At 41.2% G+C, this 17,661-nt stretch overlaps 1 protein-coding gene across 2 annotated transcripts in view; it reads left to right on the top strand.

Moving 5' to 3' along the window:
• The first annotated feature begins 770 nt into the window (after positions 1-770).
• The window catches only part of lpgat1 (lysophosphatidylglycerol acyltransferase 1), a 41,947-nt gene continuing 25,056 nt past the window's right edge, over positions 771-17,661 (top strand). The window contains exons 1-4 of one of the 2 annotated variants that reach the window (XM_044049159.1): positions 771-1,370; positions 2,966-3,218; positions 14,013-14,131; positions 16,885-16,980. In XM_044049159.1, coding sequence (XP_043905094.1) covers positions 2,981-3,218; positions 14,013-14,131; positions 16,885-16,980 — 453 coding nt within the window. In that variant the 5' untranslated portion in view covers positions 771-1,370; positions 2,966-2,980. Of the gene's footprint in view, positions 1,371-2,242; positions 2,382-2,965; positions 3,219-14,012; positions 14,132-16,884; positions 16,981-17,661 lie in introns of those variants that run through there. The other variant, XM_044049160.1, reaches the window with a different exon arrangement.

Genomic DNA, 17,661 nt, shown 5'->3' with positions numbered 1-17,661 from the left:
TAAGATTATAGGTTGGTAACATCAAAGCTTTCCAAACTTCAAAGCTCATAACTCGTGTGGCACAACATTGAACAAACACATTTCAAGTGTTTTGTTTTTATTATCATTGCATTTTCACAAATAATTAGAATCCCAACATGGATCAAATTAATCGTGATTACCATTATCACAATGCAGAGAAGAATGTATATGATGGCCTTTTTGCCACCATGTTTGTTTATTATATTATACATTTTTTTTTATTGTTTCTACTTGTTTTAATTAATTCACTCCCCTTCTACTGCTTTCTCCTCCAAATGAGGGTTGCAGTGATCATATATGTCTACCCAAGCTGACATAATGAAAGGCTGGGTACATCCTGGTCAGATCGCCAGTCCATCACAGGGACAAACAACCATCCACTCTCACTCTCATTTAGAGTGTCTAATTTGTCTAATCTCCAAATCTGCATGTTTTTGGACTGTGGGAGGAAAGCCACACACACACGAGGAGAACATGCAAACTCCATGCAGAAAGGCCCTTGTTCCGACCGGTTCTCGAACCCGGGTCTTCTTGCTGCAAAAGGCTTGTTGTATTTTTTTCTCCTTTTTTAATGTTTAGTTTGACTTCAATTCTAGGAGCTGCCATTCATAGGATCACCCATGCTTGCACACTGTTGTAATCACCCTAAAGAATAAACGCAGTGTTGAAGGACTGAAATGTGTATCACTTGTGCTTTTATTTTGAAGGAGAGACGGACTAGTTTCCGTCATTACCTTGTTGATCTTTTGTGTTCGTTGACGCGGTGGGAGACGGCGCTGGAGGAAGATAACGGGTGCCGCGAGCAGAGAAACGACACATTTGCTCGTCGTGAATCTGATGTTCAAATGCGGTGAACATTTTATTTATGCAGCGCTTATTTTTTATTTTTTTATTTTTAAACGTACGTCGTTGCTCTTAGGCCCCGGCCAGCAACGCGTTCACGCCGGTATTCGTTAACGGGAGCTCAATTGCTGGCTAACTTGAGGACAACGACGTTGACGATGATGCCTCGGTGGATTTATCCCGGTGTCGCTCACTGAGATGGACTGTGAAGTGGAGCTGCCCGCTAGCTAGTTAGCAAGCTAACGGTACCCGCTGCCGCCGCCGGGATACGCCGTGCCCCAGCGGCCCTGGATAACGTTAGCTAAATGGGTGCAACCCCGGTGTGTCGTCACGTTATCGGACGTTTCCAGCGCCGTCGCCGGGTTTGATAGAGAGGGACCATGTCAGGTTGTAAAATTGCTAACTCGATCGTTTAGAGGATAGCCCACACGTGATACCGTTTATATCGCCCCAGGCTCCAGCATATACCCTGCACCGCCCTTGGATGCTACAGTGACGTTAACGGGGTGAGTAACACGAGCAACCAGACTTATTATAAATTACAAAGACGGATGTGGATAACACACGGATATTGGGCTTTGCGCCCGCCCGCATATATTTAGCGTACGAGATAACGTTTTGCTGTCGTCTCCTACAATACGTCAGCACTCGGCTGTCTCTGTTACATTATCGTATTTATTGAAATAGTTATTGAAGTAACGCGGGTTGTCACCGCTGACACGTTTCTTCACATCTGCCCCCGTTGTGCTAACTCAGCCTGGTCCTAGCTTACAGCAAGACATGGAGTAGTCGTTCATGCCCCGGCGACTCGTCCTTTTTATGGTTCTGTCTTTGCATGTTATTACTGTTCCAGTGAGGCAGTTGGCTATCAGACAGTCACGAAAAACAAACACGACTCAACCCCCCTTTGAATGCCTATCAATGGATAATATCTTACTACTTTGAATGTATTATTTAGATTGTGGAAATAAAGCCTCACCCTGTACCGGTTCACTCTCAGTAGGGATGGGACGATAAACGATATTACGTGCATCGCCAAAGAAAGGAGAAAAGATCTCATTAAGTTGATGTGACTGGGATAATCAGGATCACAGAGAAACATTAATATGTAGCCTGTTGTTGAGCTTGTAAACATATAGTCTGTAGTATGATGCAGTTTAAAGTGCTTTAAGGGAATTCCAGGACCTCCTGAAGTTATTAATTGCCGCTCTGGAACAGTTCGGTTTGATTCAATACGGTTATGTATATTTTTGCGTTTCCGTTGGGAACAGTACCAAAATAACCGACCTAACCTTTCCATTTTTCGGTAACCTTCCCTGGGGGTGCTAGAGTAATGGTACAGTAGAACTCGACCACCTCCACCCACAACAGTGTGCAGACAAATTGCCACAAACCAAGCAGGAAAAAACAAGCTGCTGGATGTCCTCCGTTGTTGTTTCGTTGTTGTCGAAGCGATATGAAGTCATGCTGCGTATCTCGCTGACGCAGCCATCAGACACAGCGCCTACCAAGTAAAGGTACTGTTTTCATTCGAAACTCAAGCCTGACCGGGGGCTTTCCCGTTCCAAACCGAACTGTACTATGATGGGAACAGAGCTTACGAGCTTACGTTTGTCACTTACAAATATTCCCAGTCATGTTACTAAAACTTGTCAACATTTAGTAACCCTTTTTTGCTACCGTCAGTAATGTTTTTCGTAACATCAGTACATCTATTTGTTTTTGCACATTTTCTGTAAGCTTACGAATTCAAACCAAATGAGGGTATTATGCAGACTTAAACTCCGCTTTGTTTACAAATCCAAAAAATATAATGCGATTTTAAATCTGTATAATTTCCCCCAGAAAAGTTTGTGTCGTCCTATACATACAGCCCTGAATAAATCATTCATTAACAGGTCGTGCTCACTATGCATGTTTCATGCTAATTACATAAAATAACATCCCCCTCAACTCACTAACCATGAGGATTCGAGTCCTGTTCCAAACAAGTTTGTGTGTTCACAGCAAGGCTAATGTTTACACACATGACTGATGTTTTATCAAGTCAAATAAGTCAAGCCCAGAGGTGTTAAGTGCTGCTGCTCTGTCTCTGTTGCAGACGGTGTGTATCAGGATGGCACAGCTCTTGGACGAAGCCAGCAAGCTGGGCTGGGTTCTCCTCAGGGCTGTGATCCGCTTTGTGTTTATGTTCATCAACAACTGTGTAGCCATCCCATCCTACTGCCTGTACCTGATCCTTCTCCAGCCTCTGAGAATATGGGACAGCTCCACTTTCTGGCACATTGAAGGGGTCATGTTCAAATGGTTGCTGGCTATGGTGTCTTCATGGGGCTGGATTGCAGGTTATACAGGTAAGAAACCTTACGTATCAAAAACTTTAAAATTGTATACGTCTGTAAATCTGGACAAACCTGAAAGTTGTCTCAACCCTGGTTGGAGCTGTGTAACATTCACTTAATTTGTATACTATATATATATATATATATATATATATATAGACAACTGTTATTCTTAAGGGCCTGTACACACAAGTCCAAGAGAATCCTCAAAAGTTTTGTATAGTATTGACTCTTATCCACATAAAGCCAGTCGGCAACTTTGGGAAAAATAATGATGTCACACCTCTTTCTTGCTCTTGCTGTTGCATTCGCTGTGGCCCTCTTCATTTTCTGCTTTTTCATGTGTCAGTGTTTGTACACAGCATGCCAGCTTTATGTGCATGCCCCACATCTTCTTTGTTTTTGGGTTGTTTCTGCAGTAGCATTGCAGCACATACAGGCTAGGAGTATATACTACAAAGTTTGTATGGGGAAAGTTCTACTGTTTCCATGTGGACAGGGCTTTATTTTAAAGGGAGGTAGTCTGACTCAACTATAATTACATAAAACACATGAACTGGGGTCGGGTGATTACTGTGGTCCACCAATGTTTATTTGCTTTTCTGCTGTATTTTTTTCCTGAATTAGAAATAAGTTGGTCAAGGATTTACTGCGGGTGGTTAGCGAGAGAAAAAAAGGGAAATTAATTAAACTGCTCATCTTTTGAATCTCAAGTGGCAAATATGTTGTCGTCTTGAAAAACATGACTTTGTCTTTTTTAAATGTGTACAGTTGCACACGGTCACACATGCAGAGTTGTATCATCTGATACTATTTCATTTTCATCTCATACTAGTCAATGCACTGGATACTGGGAAAGTATCACTAACTTATTTGACACACATGGTCAAAGAAAAATGGAAGCTTTCAACTTAAGATATTCCAAATCCTTTCAGCTGGCTGGTTGAACTGATTGAGACTGTCAGTGGTGTTTGGTTGCACAGAGCTGAGACTAAATGCTTGCAAATTGCTAAGTGGTGAACATGGACAGCAACAAGGCACGCTGATTAATAATGCAAAGCTTTCCACCTATAGAACACCTGGTCTTTTGTTGAGCAATATGTGTTACAGACCAGGGTCAGTGTTTGTAAATGAGTAACCCTGTGACTCGACGACTCAGATTTAATCTGAGATATTACTTTAAAAAATACACTGGTTTCTGGTCAGTATTGTAACACAAGTTAGATTTCAGTTGACATAGCCTTAGTCTGGACAGTTGTATCAGAATTTGTGTTTTTGCTGCTACGGGGAATCATCCAGTGCGAGTCGCTTTAATGCAGTAAAACTTATATGACGTAGCCACGTGAGATGTATTAATATCAGGTGACTAAATGGTATCACGGGGGAATACGAATGCAAAGATAAGACCTTTTGAAATGACGATAGAGTCAAATAAGAGTCATTTTACAGCTAGTTACACAGGGGTGTGAGATAAACTTGGGTATGATGAAATGCTGCAGCCTGCTGACATGATATATATGCAGTCAGTCAAAAGGCATGCACGTTGTTTGACTAACATATACGTGTACAAACCAACCAAGTGTTAGGTCTTTGTTGTGTGGCTCATATGGGTTCCCAACAGTGACAGTGGTCAGATTTTGGCCTCATAAGAAAAAAAAATGGACTGAAAGAAATCAAGACCTGAGCAGTATATTGTCCAGAACAATAAATACTTTGATGTACTACAAATGTAGCGCTAACAAACTTGTCTGTTCATGTCAGGTCAGCTGGCAGTAGCAGTGCACCTGGTGCATGTTAGCCCTAGCAGTGCTGTGACCTGAACTCAAGGCTGCTGGGACAAGGATGGGTCGATAAACCCCGGTACCTTTCCCTCACAAGGCAGACCCACGTAACCACCAGCACTGTGGCTGTGACCTCTGAATGTGGATAGCGCATATAACACTAAAGTGTCACATACTGTGTATCCCCCGTTCCCTCCAGTGTTGGTACTATTTTTTCATATCACAAGATGGTTTGCTTTTACGTCTCATGGTAATATCATCACAGACGTCAAGTTTTAAAAGTTGATAAGAGAAAATCAATTGTATGTTATTATGATTTTATTATGTTTTTGGTCAGATTAGCCAAATGCTGACTTTTGTTGGTGAGTTGATGTTTGTTGTCTGAGTGATAAATGTCTTTATTAAGTATGTAAGTCTTCTAGAGGAGCTGGTGACTTTACACAGAGCTCTTAGGTTAAGTTCACAGTGCATGCAGGTGCAGTGTCTGATGGCTGTGTTTCGTGAAGCTCTGTTGTTCACACAGGGAGCATGTGTGCTCCAGAGCCGCTGTGAAACTTTTGCTATGTTTTACATAAAAAAATCAACTTTTATATAGTCTATGAAACTGTTCATCTGTCACTTCTGCAAATATTTCACACTAATAGTTCAGGATTCAGGGAACGGAAACACTATAGCGCTTTTACTTTGAAATAGGAACAGGATGTGTTCTTTTTGTGACAGTTATAGAAATTGAAACTGAGGTCCACCCATCCATCATCTACCACTTTATCCTCCACATGAGGGTCACAGGGCCACTGGTGTCAGTCCAGTCCATCACAGGGCCACATACAGACAAACAACCATTCACTCACATACTCGCACCCATGGCCAATTTAGAGCGTCCAATTAACCTCTGCATGAATTTTAAACATGTGGGAGAAAACTTGAGAACTTAGAGAAACCCCCCCACACAGAGGGAGAACATGCAAACTCTGAAACTGTGGTGAAAGATCAGTTTACCATCTATGGTGCTATGAAATAGGGGCTTATGGTAAAAGTAGGCGAGAAGCCCTTTTTTTTATTATAAAGAACCTCACATTTCATGCGGGCAATGTGGACACTGTTATCAGTTAATGTACCATATGTGTTTTAAAATGAAGTTAACGTTTTGGTGAGTGAGAGCAGAGTGCTCTGCTGAAATTTGGAGTAAAACAGCTGAGCTTCATCTCTTTTGAAGATGCTCATGTCACTAATGAGCAGACTAACCTTGCTCAAGCTAATGTGCTGCTGCTGCTGCTGCTAGCTTGACCACTTCATGTAGTGGTGCATCATAAACCCTTTTTCCACAGGGTGTTTTATTATGTTATGTAATGGCATCATAAAGTTGTCAAATACTTTTACAACTATGGTGCTACTCAACAGCATTTTTCTATTCATAATGCTACTTTTTCCTTACGTCGCTGCTCTTTTCACTCTTAAATATTCAATATTATGTCTGTTTGTCAGTGGAGGTAAAGTACATATAGACTCTGTGGTGGGTGTGCACACATATGGTGACTGCAGTTGTTTAAATCCAATCTGCAGGATGATCCTAGATTATTTGAAAACTAATTTTCATATATGATGTGTTTTTGTTCTCCACGTTCATATACAGGTCACCCCAGAAAGCCTCACATGTATGACATTTTGACAAGACCCCTACCTTGTACTGTATTAAGTGGCATTACTGTTAATATTCATCCTGGCTCACCTGCCTGCTGTGGACAAAAGCAGTATATCCATATAATCAACCCCACACACACACACACACACACACACAGACAGGTACATTAAAGCTGGCAGGATTAGTTTTTCATTACATGTTTGATGACTGGGCTGTGTGCTGGATCTGTGAAGAGACTGAAGATGGCAACTGTAAAATTGGAGACATTCCACACCTGTTTCCTAGTTACAAGTGTCTCAGGCTTTGATCATACTCGCTATTTTTAGGCCAAGACATGTGTTACATCCTTTTGTTTACATGCATAAAACATCTTCCTGACAGATCTATGGCCATTGTGGGGAAAGCTGTCTTGTGCTTTGGAATATACCAGCTCGGCTATACTGAGTACAGTGGTCGTAGCTTTAAAAGCAATACACGTCCTCGAAATGTGTAACTTGGACTTTAGTTCATGATGATACTGTGCTGATGCAAAGGTATTAATGGGAAACACTGGGTGAACCTTGTCATGTTGTGCTGTACATTTGTGGCTAATCTTAGCCGTGCTATCACCATCATGGTTAATGTTCAAATAAATTAACTGAATGTAGTTGTGCATTGCTTGAATCAGTGGTTCTCTGATTACTCTTGTTTCCTAGATATAGTGCTGACAAAGCTTCTCAAGGTCTTCACTCAACACACCTTTTCTGGTTTACAAAGTCATGACATTACTGCAGATGCAACAGTTAGCTGGTGTAGTACAATGATTAAAATATGAAGTGGTAGTTCAATCGACTGTTATTTCTGGTACTGACTAGTTAGGGTAGTGACGTTTTAATCATTTACCTGATAATCCCATGTGATGTACACTTTAGAAAGCCTTCGTCTTATGGCGCTTTTCCACTATAAAGTTGTAGCACAGCTCGTTACGGTACGGCTCAACCTTACACAGTTTTGGGCTGCACGAAACTGCTGTGAGGTCTTTTTATTCACGACTCAAACACACAAACCTGTGACAAGCAAAGGAGTTATTTTCGGTGTACTGAATCATTAGAATCAGTCAATTAAAAAGATAAGTTCAGTACTTCCTGTGTGACTGGAGCACAGACTCCATCTGACATGGTCACTGATAATTACACCAGACAATCCAGGTCTGATTCCTGTGTCACCCTGGATTTCCACTGGACGCGGAACGGCCGCGGAATGGTAGCCGTTGCAAATCGCTTCCATTCTAATCAATGTGAGCATTCCCACCGGCCGCGCTGCGGCGCGGATCAGCAGCGGCCCAGAAGCGGCTCGCCGCGCCGCAGCGCTATCGATAGGAATCAGTTCTATTTTTTCCGTTGCCGCTGCTGAACCTCGTAAATTTCAATGAAGCAGATCGCACAAGACAGGAAGTCCGACACAGTATCAAAGTAAAACACTTCCGCCCCCCTTTCAAAATAAAACACAATACGTTTATTAACTAATTTATTAACTATGTTATTACATTGTCAATACTGCACAGACAATCAGGACATAATGAAACTACATAAAACGAGGCAACTAGAGAAACTGACTAGCAAACTTCCACATGGTAGAAGCACAATATCGAAAATAGATGTCCAGATCAACATTTGGATCTCGCGTCCGTTCGAGATTATCGCGCGATCTTCCGTGAATACCGCTGGCTCCCAAGGCTCCGTGCCGCTGCCGTAACGCACCCGGTGGGGATTGACGTTTGGGAGAGGACGAAGCAGAACCGCGCCGCGGCCGTTCCGCGGCCGTTCCGCGACCAGTGGAAATCCAGGGTCAGACTCTTCCAGTTATTACACTCTTTGCCAATCAGTGGCCGGCAGTCTGTTAACGTCAGATTTATTATCGGCTCTGCTCCCTTGGAACCTCACCAGAGCAGGTACTAAAAAAGTACCAGGTACTATCCTTAATAGAAAAGCCAAAAAAATGAGTAGAGTCAAGCCATGCCGTGCTACCACTGTATAGTGGAAAAGCGTCATTTGATTCTTGCTTAGGATACTTTGTTTCCCACAGACTTTGGTAAAAGTTAAATGAGTGTGATGTGCGAAAACATAATGCAGGTCTAGTTACACATGCAGTCATGCCTGTGTAACATGTTGTAGCTGATAAGTGAAGGAGGTGAAGCAGCTTGGAATAGCCCTGCCACTTTAGTTCAGTCCGGAGAGCAATAGCATGAATAGGAATTAACATCACTTTTGTTCTGAGGCCCTGAATCATGTTTGCATAAGTGAAGGCTGATGTTTTCTCTCCCTGTGGGGAGTCAGTGGGGGTATTGAAGTGAATGAGCAACGCATTATGTTGTAAATCCATATTTTAATGTTAATGTGTGACCCTTGTCATTTTTTTAAGGGAAAGTGGATGGGGTCAAATTGAGGTTTAGCATTTATAAGAGGGCAAGAAAAGGCAATTCATGAGATCCAGTTCATTCCCTTGATACAACAACTGTGAATTCTGGGCTTGATTTGATGATGTTTTATCTTTGTAGCCTTTTTAATCTAAACTCGGAATGTGGCTACACCCATATTCCCATGGTTTTTTGAAAACATCCAGATGAACCCACCAGGGAAAGGACCAAGATGTCTCTTTAACAACTTAAAAATGCACACTGATGCGTATCAACATCGTTCTTTGACAGAACGTGTACTTTTAATCAAATACAAAGTGGGGGCTTTGGTCTTTTTTAGAGCTGCAACTAACGATTATTTTCGTAATCGATTCATCTGGCGTTTATTTTCTCGATGAATTGGTAGTAATAGTTAATAGATAGTAATAGTTGGTCCATAAAATATCAGAAAACCTTAAATGTTGATCGGAGTTTGTCAAACCTGGATGATGTTCTAAAATGTCTTGTTTTGTCCACAAACCCAATTGATTAACATTTAATGATTCCTTTGTTATCCAGAGCAAATAAATTAAGAAAATGCTCGCATGTAGGGAGCTTAAAAAATCAGAAAGCTTTGCACCAATTAATCGATTCATTGTTTCAGCTCTAGTCATTTTCATTACAAACATACTTAAGTTCATCTTGTCCGCACTGTTTTTGGAGCTAATTGCCCCCGGGGTCTGGCACACTGCTTTAAGAGTGTGACGGGGGTAGCACTTTACGAGCACAGCCTGCTAATGCACCACAGATATAAGCATAGAACTAAAACGGTAGCAAGCTACACTAGAGCAAAGACATTTACTCGATTATAATTGGGTTACTAAATTAATCATGAACTGTTTTGGTAATCGATTAATTGGTTTGAGTGTTTATTAAATAAACAAAACATTTTTTTTTGTTTTTTCAGCTTCTTAAATGTGTTTGCTCCATATACTAATAAATCATTGAAATTGAATTGGTTTGTGGGCAAAACTAACAACAATTTCCAGGTTTGATTAACTCTGATCAACATTTTCTGGACCAAAACAACAGCCGATAAGAATCAGGAAGTGAATGCTGGTAACCATATCAAAGATCTCTTTTCTGCCCTTACTGACTAAAACACAAGCCTGAAGTTTTCAAACAAAGACGGAGCCTGCAGTGTTTTCAAACATCTCTGTTGTCGGGGCCCCTAAAACACGAGGGTATTATGGATGGCAGGCATATGAGAGCAGAATGTATGTATATTTTTAAATGAAAACACATTATTTGCTTTGCAGCCCTCCATTTTATGCAAATATACTCTGCTCTGTGAATAAAGGCGTCACAGTGGTTGTGTGGTTAGTACTGTTATCAAGAAGGTTCTGGGATCAGACCTGCCGGACTGCAGCATCCTCTTTGTACAAAGTTTGTTTTTCCTCCTTGTACCCATGTGGATTTTCTCTTGGCACGCCAGCCTCTCTCCCCGCAGCCCAACAACATGCTGCTCAGGTTAATTGGTACCTCGACACTTCCTGTTGCAAGTGTCAGTGTTTGTTTTTCTGTAAATGTTGAATCTTATACACGGGTAACCTGCTCCAGGTGTACACTGCTGCAGCTCAGTGAAAAGCTGGGTCCCCCGTGACCTTCATCTGCGAGAGGCATCATAGATAATGAATGGATGAACTGTTTGAGTGACAGCCACATGAGAGCCACTTGTGCAGCTTTTACTACACCCCATCTTTTTCTGGCTTCCCAGCTCTCGCACTCCTGCAGTTTAATTTGCCTCTCTTCCTAAAGCTTGCCTGGTACCCAAAAACTTCTCCTCAGTCTACCGCAGATCCTTTTGTTTTGTGGATATTTTCTCCTATTGTATCAACATTTAGGCATGGACAACTATATTTATGAAGGAGGAGCATCTTCCTCCTCCACTTTGGGAGGGGGGGGAGAGAAAGTGCAGCAGTTGCAGGCAGGGTCAGCAGTACATTGTTTAGCTGACCACTGATACAGGATTTGACACGATGCTCGCAGTGTGCCGTCATTCTCCCACTCTAACTGTGTCATCTCTCAAAGACAATTTCCCTAATGTATTCTATGCGACAGATGACCTATCTCTGTGATATCATTTACGCTGCTCTCCCACAACAATGGGGGACTTCAGGGAGCACGAAGGCTTGCTCCTCATGAAATGACATTGCCCTGAGGGTATGAGCATCCCAGACACGGCTGTCCAAGTGTGACAGATGTGTCATTTTTCTCCAGGTATGCTTTTGATTCCAAATTATCAACTTATTATTAACATCTTCCCCTTTTTTTTTTTTTCACCTCTTGGAGCTCCAGTCATTTGAGCCTCCCCCCACTATGATCGTCTCTCATCAGTTGAATTCCAGAGAGGGAGAGAGGTTTGCCTCCAGGGCTCATTTGTGCATGCATGTCCCCTCCTGCCAGTACAGCTGACCTGAGAGCGGAGCCTGTGACCTCACGGAGGAGTCTTGCAATTATTGTAGATGTGAAATGAAAAATATGTTGTGACACTACGTGCGTGCCCGGCAGTGATGACAAACCGTTAAATGTCCATTTGAAAGAAACACCGAAAGCATTGTATTCATGAAAACTCAGGCCATGCTGCTCATAGACTCTATGGTGTAGTTACTCACACTTACTTTTCCCTTTTTTGACTGGATAGCACAGGCTACTTACTGTACTAATACTACAGTCAATTTTATTATGGCCACTTTATGGGATTCATTTTTAATAGACGCACCATATTGAATTATAGAACACATCGCACTTTCCTCTGTTAAGGGGAAATTGCCTCTGTTTTGTAAGGTCTCTGATGTCAGATGGTAGTGATGATGATACTGCTGGCAAGTAGCAACTGGTTCTCCGTGTGTGTGTGTGTGTGTGTGTGTGTGTGTGTGTGTGTGTGTGTGTGTGTGTGTGTGTGTGTGTGTGTGTGTGTGTGTGTGTGTGTGTGTGTGTGTGTGTGTGTGTGTGTGTGTGTGTGTGTGTGTGTGTGTGTGTGTGTGTGTGTGTGTGTGTGTGTGTGTGTGTGTGTGTGTCTCTCTTCTGACGAGACTGTTTTGAAAAGAATTGTTTACAGATGGTTGTTCCTGACAGACATGGAAACTTGAGGACATGACAGTGCACAGTTTATTGAGCTTGAACAGACAGAGTATGTTGAACTGAGCTATGAGCTTGTTTTTGCTTTGCCATTTAAGTCCTGAACCCATCTACGAAATGTCTGAAGGAGTTTTGCATTTAATCCAGTTTGGGCTGCAACGATTAATTGATTATTAATTAAATGATTCATTTGGTTGTGTGTTTTTGATGGTTCTGAATTTTCAGCTTCTTAAATGTGAATATTTTCCTTTTGCTCCATATAACAAAGAAATCTAAGAATTATTTTATTATGCATCTTTTTTAGGGATTAATGTAATATAGTATCCAGTATCTGTATTGGTCCAACGAAAGATGTACCCTTCCAACGTTGTGCATACCTCTTTTTTTTTTTACGTTTGCCATGGACACAAAAGTATTGGAAATATAGGATTTCACTGAAGCAATCCACTGACCAATCTTTCATTTTGGTCGTCCAAACTTTTTGACTGTGACATTTTAATGAAACTCCCTGTGGAGTCCCAAGAACAGGAAATGAGTCATATCTCCATAACATTTTTGTCTGAGTAAAATTGTTCTGTGGGTAGATAAGACCTCAGCGTACATTTGTGCAGTGCCCCCCCCCGTTTGATATGCCTCTACGTTACCCGAAGAAGTGCAGCTTGACGCTGTGTCTATGCTTTGTATTATTTTTATCACTTTTGGCGCATTTCCACCGGCTCTACTCGCCTCGCCATGGCACAGTTTAAGTAGCGTTTCCACTAGCATTGTACCTGGTACCAGGTACTATTTTTAGTACCTGCTCAGGCGAGGTTCCAAAAGTGTGCTGAGTAGGTACTATGCGATGATTGGTCAGACTGCCGGCCACTGACTAGCCAGAGTGCCGTCACAGGAAGAGACGTCCCACACACAAATCAAGTGTGTGTGCGTGCGTGCGTTGCGTATAAAACGAAGTCACCGCAGTTTCACTCAGCCGTGCAGTGATGACTCCGCCCACGTTAAGTAGGTACTTTTTTGTTGTCGAGAAGCAACCTAATTGTGGTGAGGCGAGTAGAGCCGGTGGAAATACGCCATTTGACAGTGGAGGCACTGTTTCTTTCCAGTACAGTATGTTGCTTCACTTGAAGGGGGAGGCATTACTTGTGGTTTGTTGCAACTGCAAAAAAGGCTGATTTCCTGTTTGTAACAGGATGGAGAGTACATCTTATTTCTAGTTAATGAGGCTGGTAACCAATATTTAGAACTGATATAAATTTCAGCACAACACTTTTGAATGTCTATCGAAACTTGCATCATTGAGATCAAAATAAATGAATATAATGAGACATACAATGATGAAAAATGCTGATCAAACAACTGCTTATTTCATTTACTAGAACGCAACAAAGTTTGTTGTAAAACCTGTTGGGCAAACAACCACTGCTAGTTATGATACACCACATAATCGATTTGTAAAATGACAATATTTCTCATGAACATGCTTCTAAGTAATAGTGAAAGTGATTGTGAAGCCATTTCCTGAAACTCACTTCTCCCTCCAGAGATTAAAACCACACGGTCTATTGTTTTTTTGTTTTGTTTTCAAAAAAAAAAAAAAAAATCCCTTGATATTTATTCATTCAACAAACATATTCAGTTAAAATTGTTAATGTGTTCAATTGAGTAATTGTTATTGGTTACATGGAGACAGATTTTCACTTAAGAACCACAAATTAAATTTCAGGACAAAGCAAAGTTGTTTACATTGAAAAGTTTTATTGACATTCATGTAACAAGTCTGTTAGATGCTTTAGTGACAAATACCAAATGCCAACCTACCTTCACAACCATGTTTAACCACAGTCTGTCTGTCTGTCTGTTTTGTCTTGCAGTAACAGAGTGGGGTGACGATGTACGGCCCATCTCTGAAGAGGAAGCCATGGTCATCGTCAACCACCAGTCCACGGGAGACGTGTGCACACTCATGATGTGCCTGCAAGACAAGGGCACGGTAGGAAGAAGGAGAAATTTGTTTTTATTCAGTATTATATATTCAGTCCTATATTCTTGGAAAAGTTGAAAGAGTTGACGTCAGTATAATTGGAAGCCATGCAGATGTGTGGACCCACAGGGCATTGGCTGCTGCATGACCGTGTTTACATCACTTCATCTACACCTGAAATTCAATGAGGATAGCACTTGACTACTTGAACGTACACAACACGTGTTTAAAATGGCTTTCGGTCGAACCATATCTGTAGGTGAGCGTCGTGACTGTACTTAAACCAAGTCAGTCCTCTCTGCAGTCTGTTATTATAGACACCTGTGCATGTACTGAAGAAAAGACTAATAAATAAAGACAACTTAACACTATAACACAGCTTCATGAATGGTTACTATCTGTTGCTAATCATCTGTTTTAGTTTTGGTTGTTGTCATGGACCTGTGCAGACAAGACAAAAATGTCAACATGATTACCGTAAAAGTAGGAGTGGTTTAATCATGTCTTATTGATTTTACTCACTGACGTTTTGATCATCCCTTGAGAAGGAAGTTTGTCGAAAAGCTAGCACGACAGTACTTTTTTGTAAAAGTCAAAAGAGTCGAGTCAGATGAGACTGACAGCAGCACAAAGGCAGCACTGTGGTTTGCTGTATTCAAATTACAAAATGTGAGATCATGGGTTTTTTTTTCTGTTACAGCCAGTAACAGATGTGTAAAGTCTAAAGCGGTGGCTGCTTTGCATTCTTTCACACTCATTATTTTGAACAGGCAGGGAAGTGGAACATTTGCACACACGCCTCGCTCTCTTTCAATAAGATATGAATGAAATTAGGACTATGGAATACTGATCTTCACGTGGAGACATGTCGTGTACACCCAAAGAGTGATTATAATTTGAAATACTCAAATGACATCAGCAATTAGAGGTAATTGGAGTTGTAAAAGTAATAAAAAATGTCCACTTCTTGATTGTGTCTGGCCTGTAAGCAATACAGTATTTCATTGTTGTAAAACAAAAAAAAAAGGTTTTAATATATAGTAAAATTTTACTATATATAGTAAAATTATAGTTAATTTCCCCAAGGGAACCTCCCAAAGGGATCAATAAAGTCGTCTGTCTGTCTGTCTGTCTGTAAAATATGCACTTTATCCACAATATTATGTGCATTTTCAACTGTTTTCTCTGAGAGGTTTTTGGTAGAGGGGAAATATGCTCAGTCAGAGCTGGGAGTGACGTCACCTCAGAGTCGATTGTATTCTGGTTGTTGTTAGCAATATTAGTTGATAACAGTGCCCTATGTGTTATTAGCATGTGGAGCAGACCACACAGTGTTACATGTCCAGGTTAAAATCTTTCTAGTGTTATGTGAATGACTAACTTAATATTAATAACTTAATACTAACTTAATACCGTAAAAGTAGGAGTGGTTTAATCATTGATGTGAGTAGCAGCCATCTGAAATCTGTCCAGGTCAAACTCGGAAATTCCAACTTCCTACACCTGGAATGCACTACAAGTATAATTAACAATAGGATATGTTCGAGACATAGGGTTGTGCGTTTGATTTAAAAGGATGAAGAGTAACTCTACAAGCTCTTCTACAAATGCTTTAACTGTAAAGTTGATGTATTACAAAGGGTATAAATCCAGAGGATTGTCAGCAGATGTCAGTTTGAAAAGAGAGAGAGAAAAAAGAAATCAATTATCTCACTACGTTGAAAACTCACTCTGTCCTGAACAAATCATCCTGGGGATTGGCTGCACATTTTTTTTAGGCTGGAGGAGGCAACAGGGGTTGCTACTGCACTAGAGTTACACATCACAAACATGATGACATGATCTGCCTCAACAACTGCATCCGTTGCCCAGTTTATCCGCTTAGCACAGGGTGGAACAGTAAGCCAAAGCTCCACGAGTGTATGTCATGAGGGAGCAAGCGGTTAGAGGGGGTGGTATCATTTTGGGGCGCTGGGGCCAAAGCCAAAATCCTGTGCTATTAGAGCTGTCACAGTATTGATGCCTTATTTCTTACTGCACAAATTTGCAAAGCCGTTCATATGATATTAACTGCCATGCATTTACTATAAGCTGCCCTGAGTTTCCCTGAGGTGCTGTTGCAGGGTAGTTGCTTGTTTACAGGTATTTGCAGTTATCATTTATAAAAAAAAAAAAAAAGGTATATCTTGACCATCTGTGAACTGTCTACATTGGAAAACACACATAAAATATTACAAGTTGAGTAAAAGTAAATCATGAAGTAACAAATCAGTCGATGCACAGAAGCCATCATCTCGGTTTCTGCAGTTGATCTGACAGGAGCGCACGCACGCTGCTACAGGTGTCACCAGCAAAACCTGTCCACTTAGCCCCGACAGCAGTCACCAGAGTGGCAGCAAAAACTGCCTTTTTACACCAAGTATGTCTATCTACATTTATCATTGAAAAGCAGGCGGGCATGTGGAGAACCACAGTGCCAAAGCATTGCCATCATCCTCCTAAATAATGCATCTGATCTGAATTGGGAGACTGACAGTTTGTCAAGGTTCACAGTCATCCAGGTCATAGTCACCTTCCATAGTTGGCTAAGGGCAACTGCACATGCTTCACTTAGGTTAAAAAGTTAAGTTACATGAGTTCAATTTTCAACTTAGTAGTATTGAAATAACCACGACAGCACTGTGTTATTGCTTACAGGAAGATGTGGACTTATTAAAATTTGCTACAGATATTTATTGTATCCTTTTCCCCCTTTTTTTCAGGTGGTACGAAAAATGATGTGGTTGATGGACCATGTGTTTAAATACACCAATTTTGGCCTAGTGTCCTTGATCCATGGGGACTTCTTCATCAGACAGGTAAGAGACTTCCGATTCCCATGGGTGGTTTCAGTGGGTTCATTTTTTTTGTTTGTTTTTGTAATGGCAGCTTATTTCCCCAGTGAATTTTAACAAACCCACACTATGCACTTTGACACACTATACATATTTATGTCCAGGAAGATGCCCAGTAGTTTTTTTTTTTGCGTTGTTGTTATATTAGGCTCATGACTACATCAGCTGTTGCGTCGGAAGATGAAAGGATATTTGCCACACTTGTCGACACCTTGGTTTTCTCTCTGAACGTCTGAGGATTAAAACAAAGACCTTGAGGTCATGATCCAACTTGTTGCTCCTGCTGGATGGTTTTCACAGAGCTCTGTAAAAGTGGAATCGCTGTCCATATGCTTGGCCCAGCAAGACAGGAGATAATGTTTGTGGTTGTCCTACAGCCATGTTCTCCTTTAAAAAAACAAACATATATATATAACAGCAGTGGACAGTCATGTGGGAGGGCTGCTTCGCCCTGCTGGGTCAAACTGACCCTTTTGTTGTAGAGGCAACAGGAAAAGAACAGCCTGCACTGACAGGCCTACACATGGAGCTAACAGGACCAGGGAATTCCTGAAATACCATGGTAGTGTATGTACTAAGGCTGAACAATTAATTGCATTGTGGTTTGAATCTTTAATGCTATGAATACTGAACTGAAACCTCTCT

Source organism: Solea senegalensis, linkage group LG17, assembly GCF_019176455.1.
Source record: "Solea senegalensis isolate Sse05_10M linkage group LG17, IFAPA_SoseM_1, whole genome shotgun sequence".
Classification (NCBI taxonomy): Eukaryota; Metazoa; Chordata; class Actinopteri; order Pleuronectiformes; family Soleidae; genus Solea; species Solea senegalensis.
The sequence above is the reverse complement of the archived record's forward strand: the minus strand, read 5'-3'. Positions and strand labels throughout refer to the sequence as shown.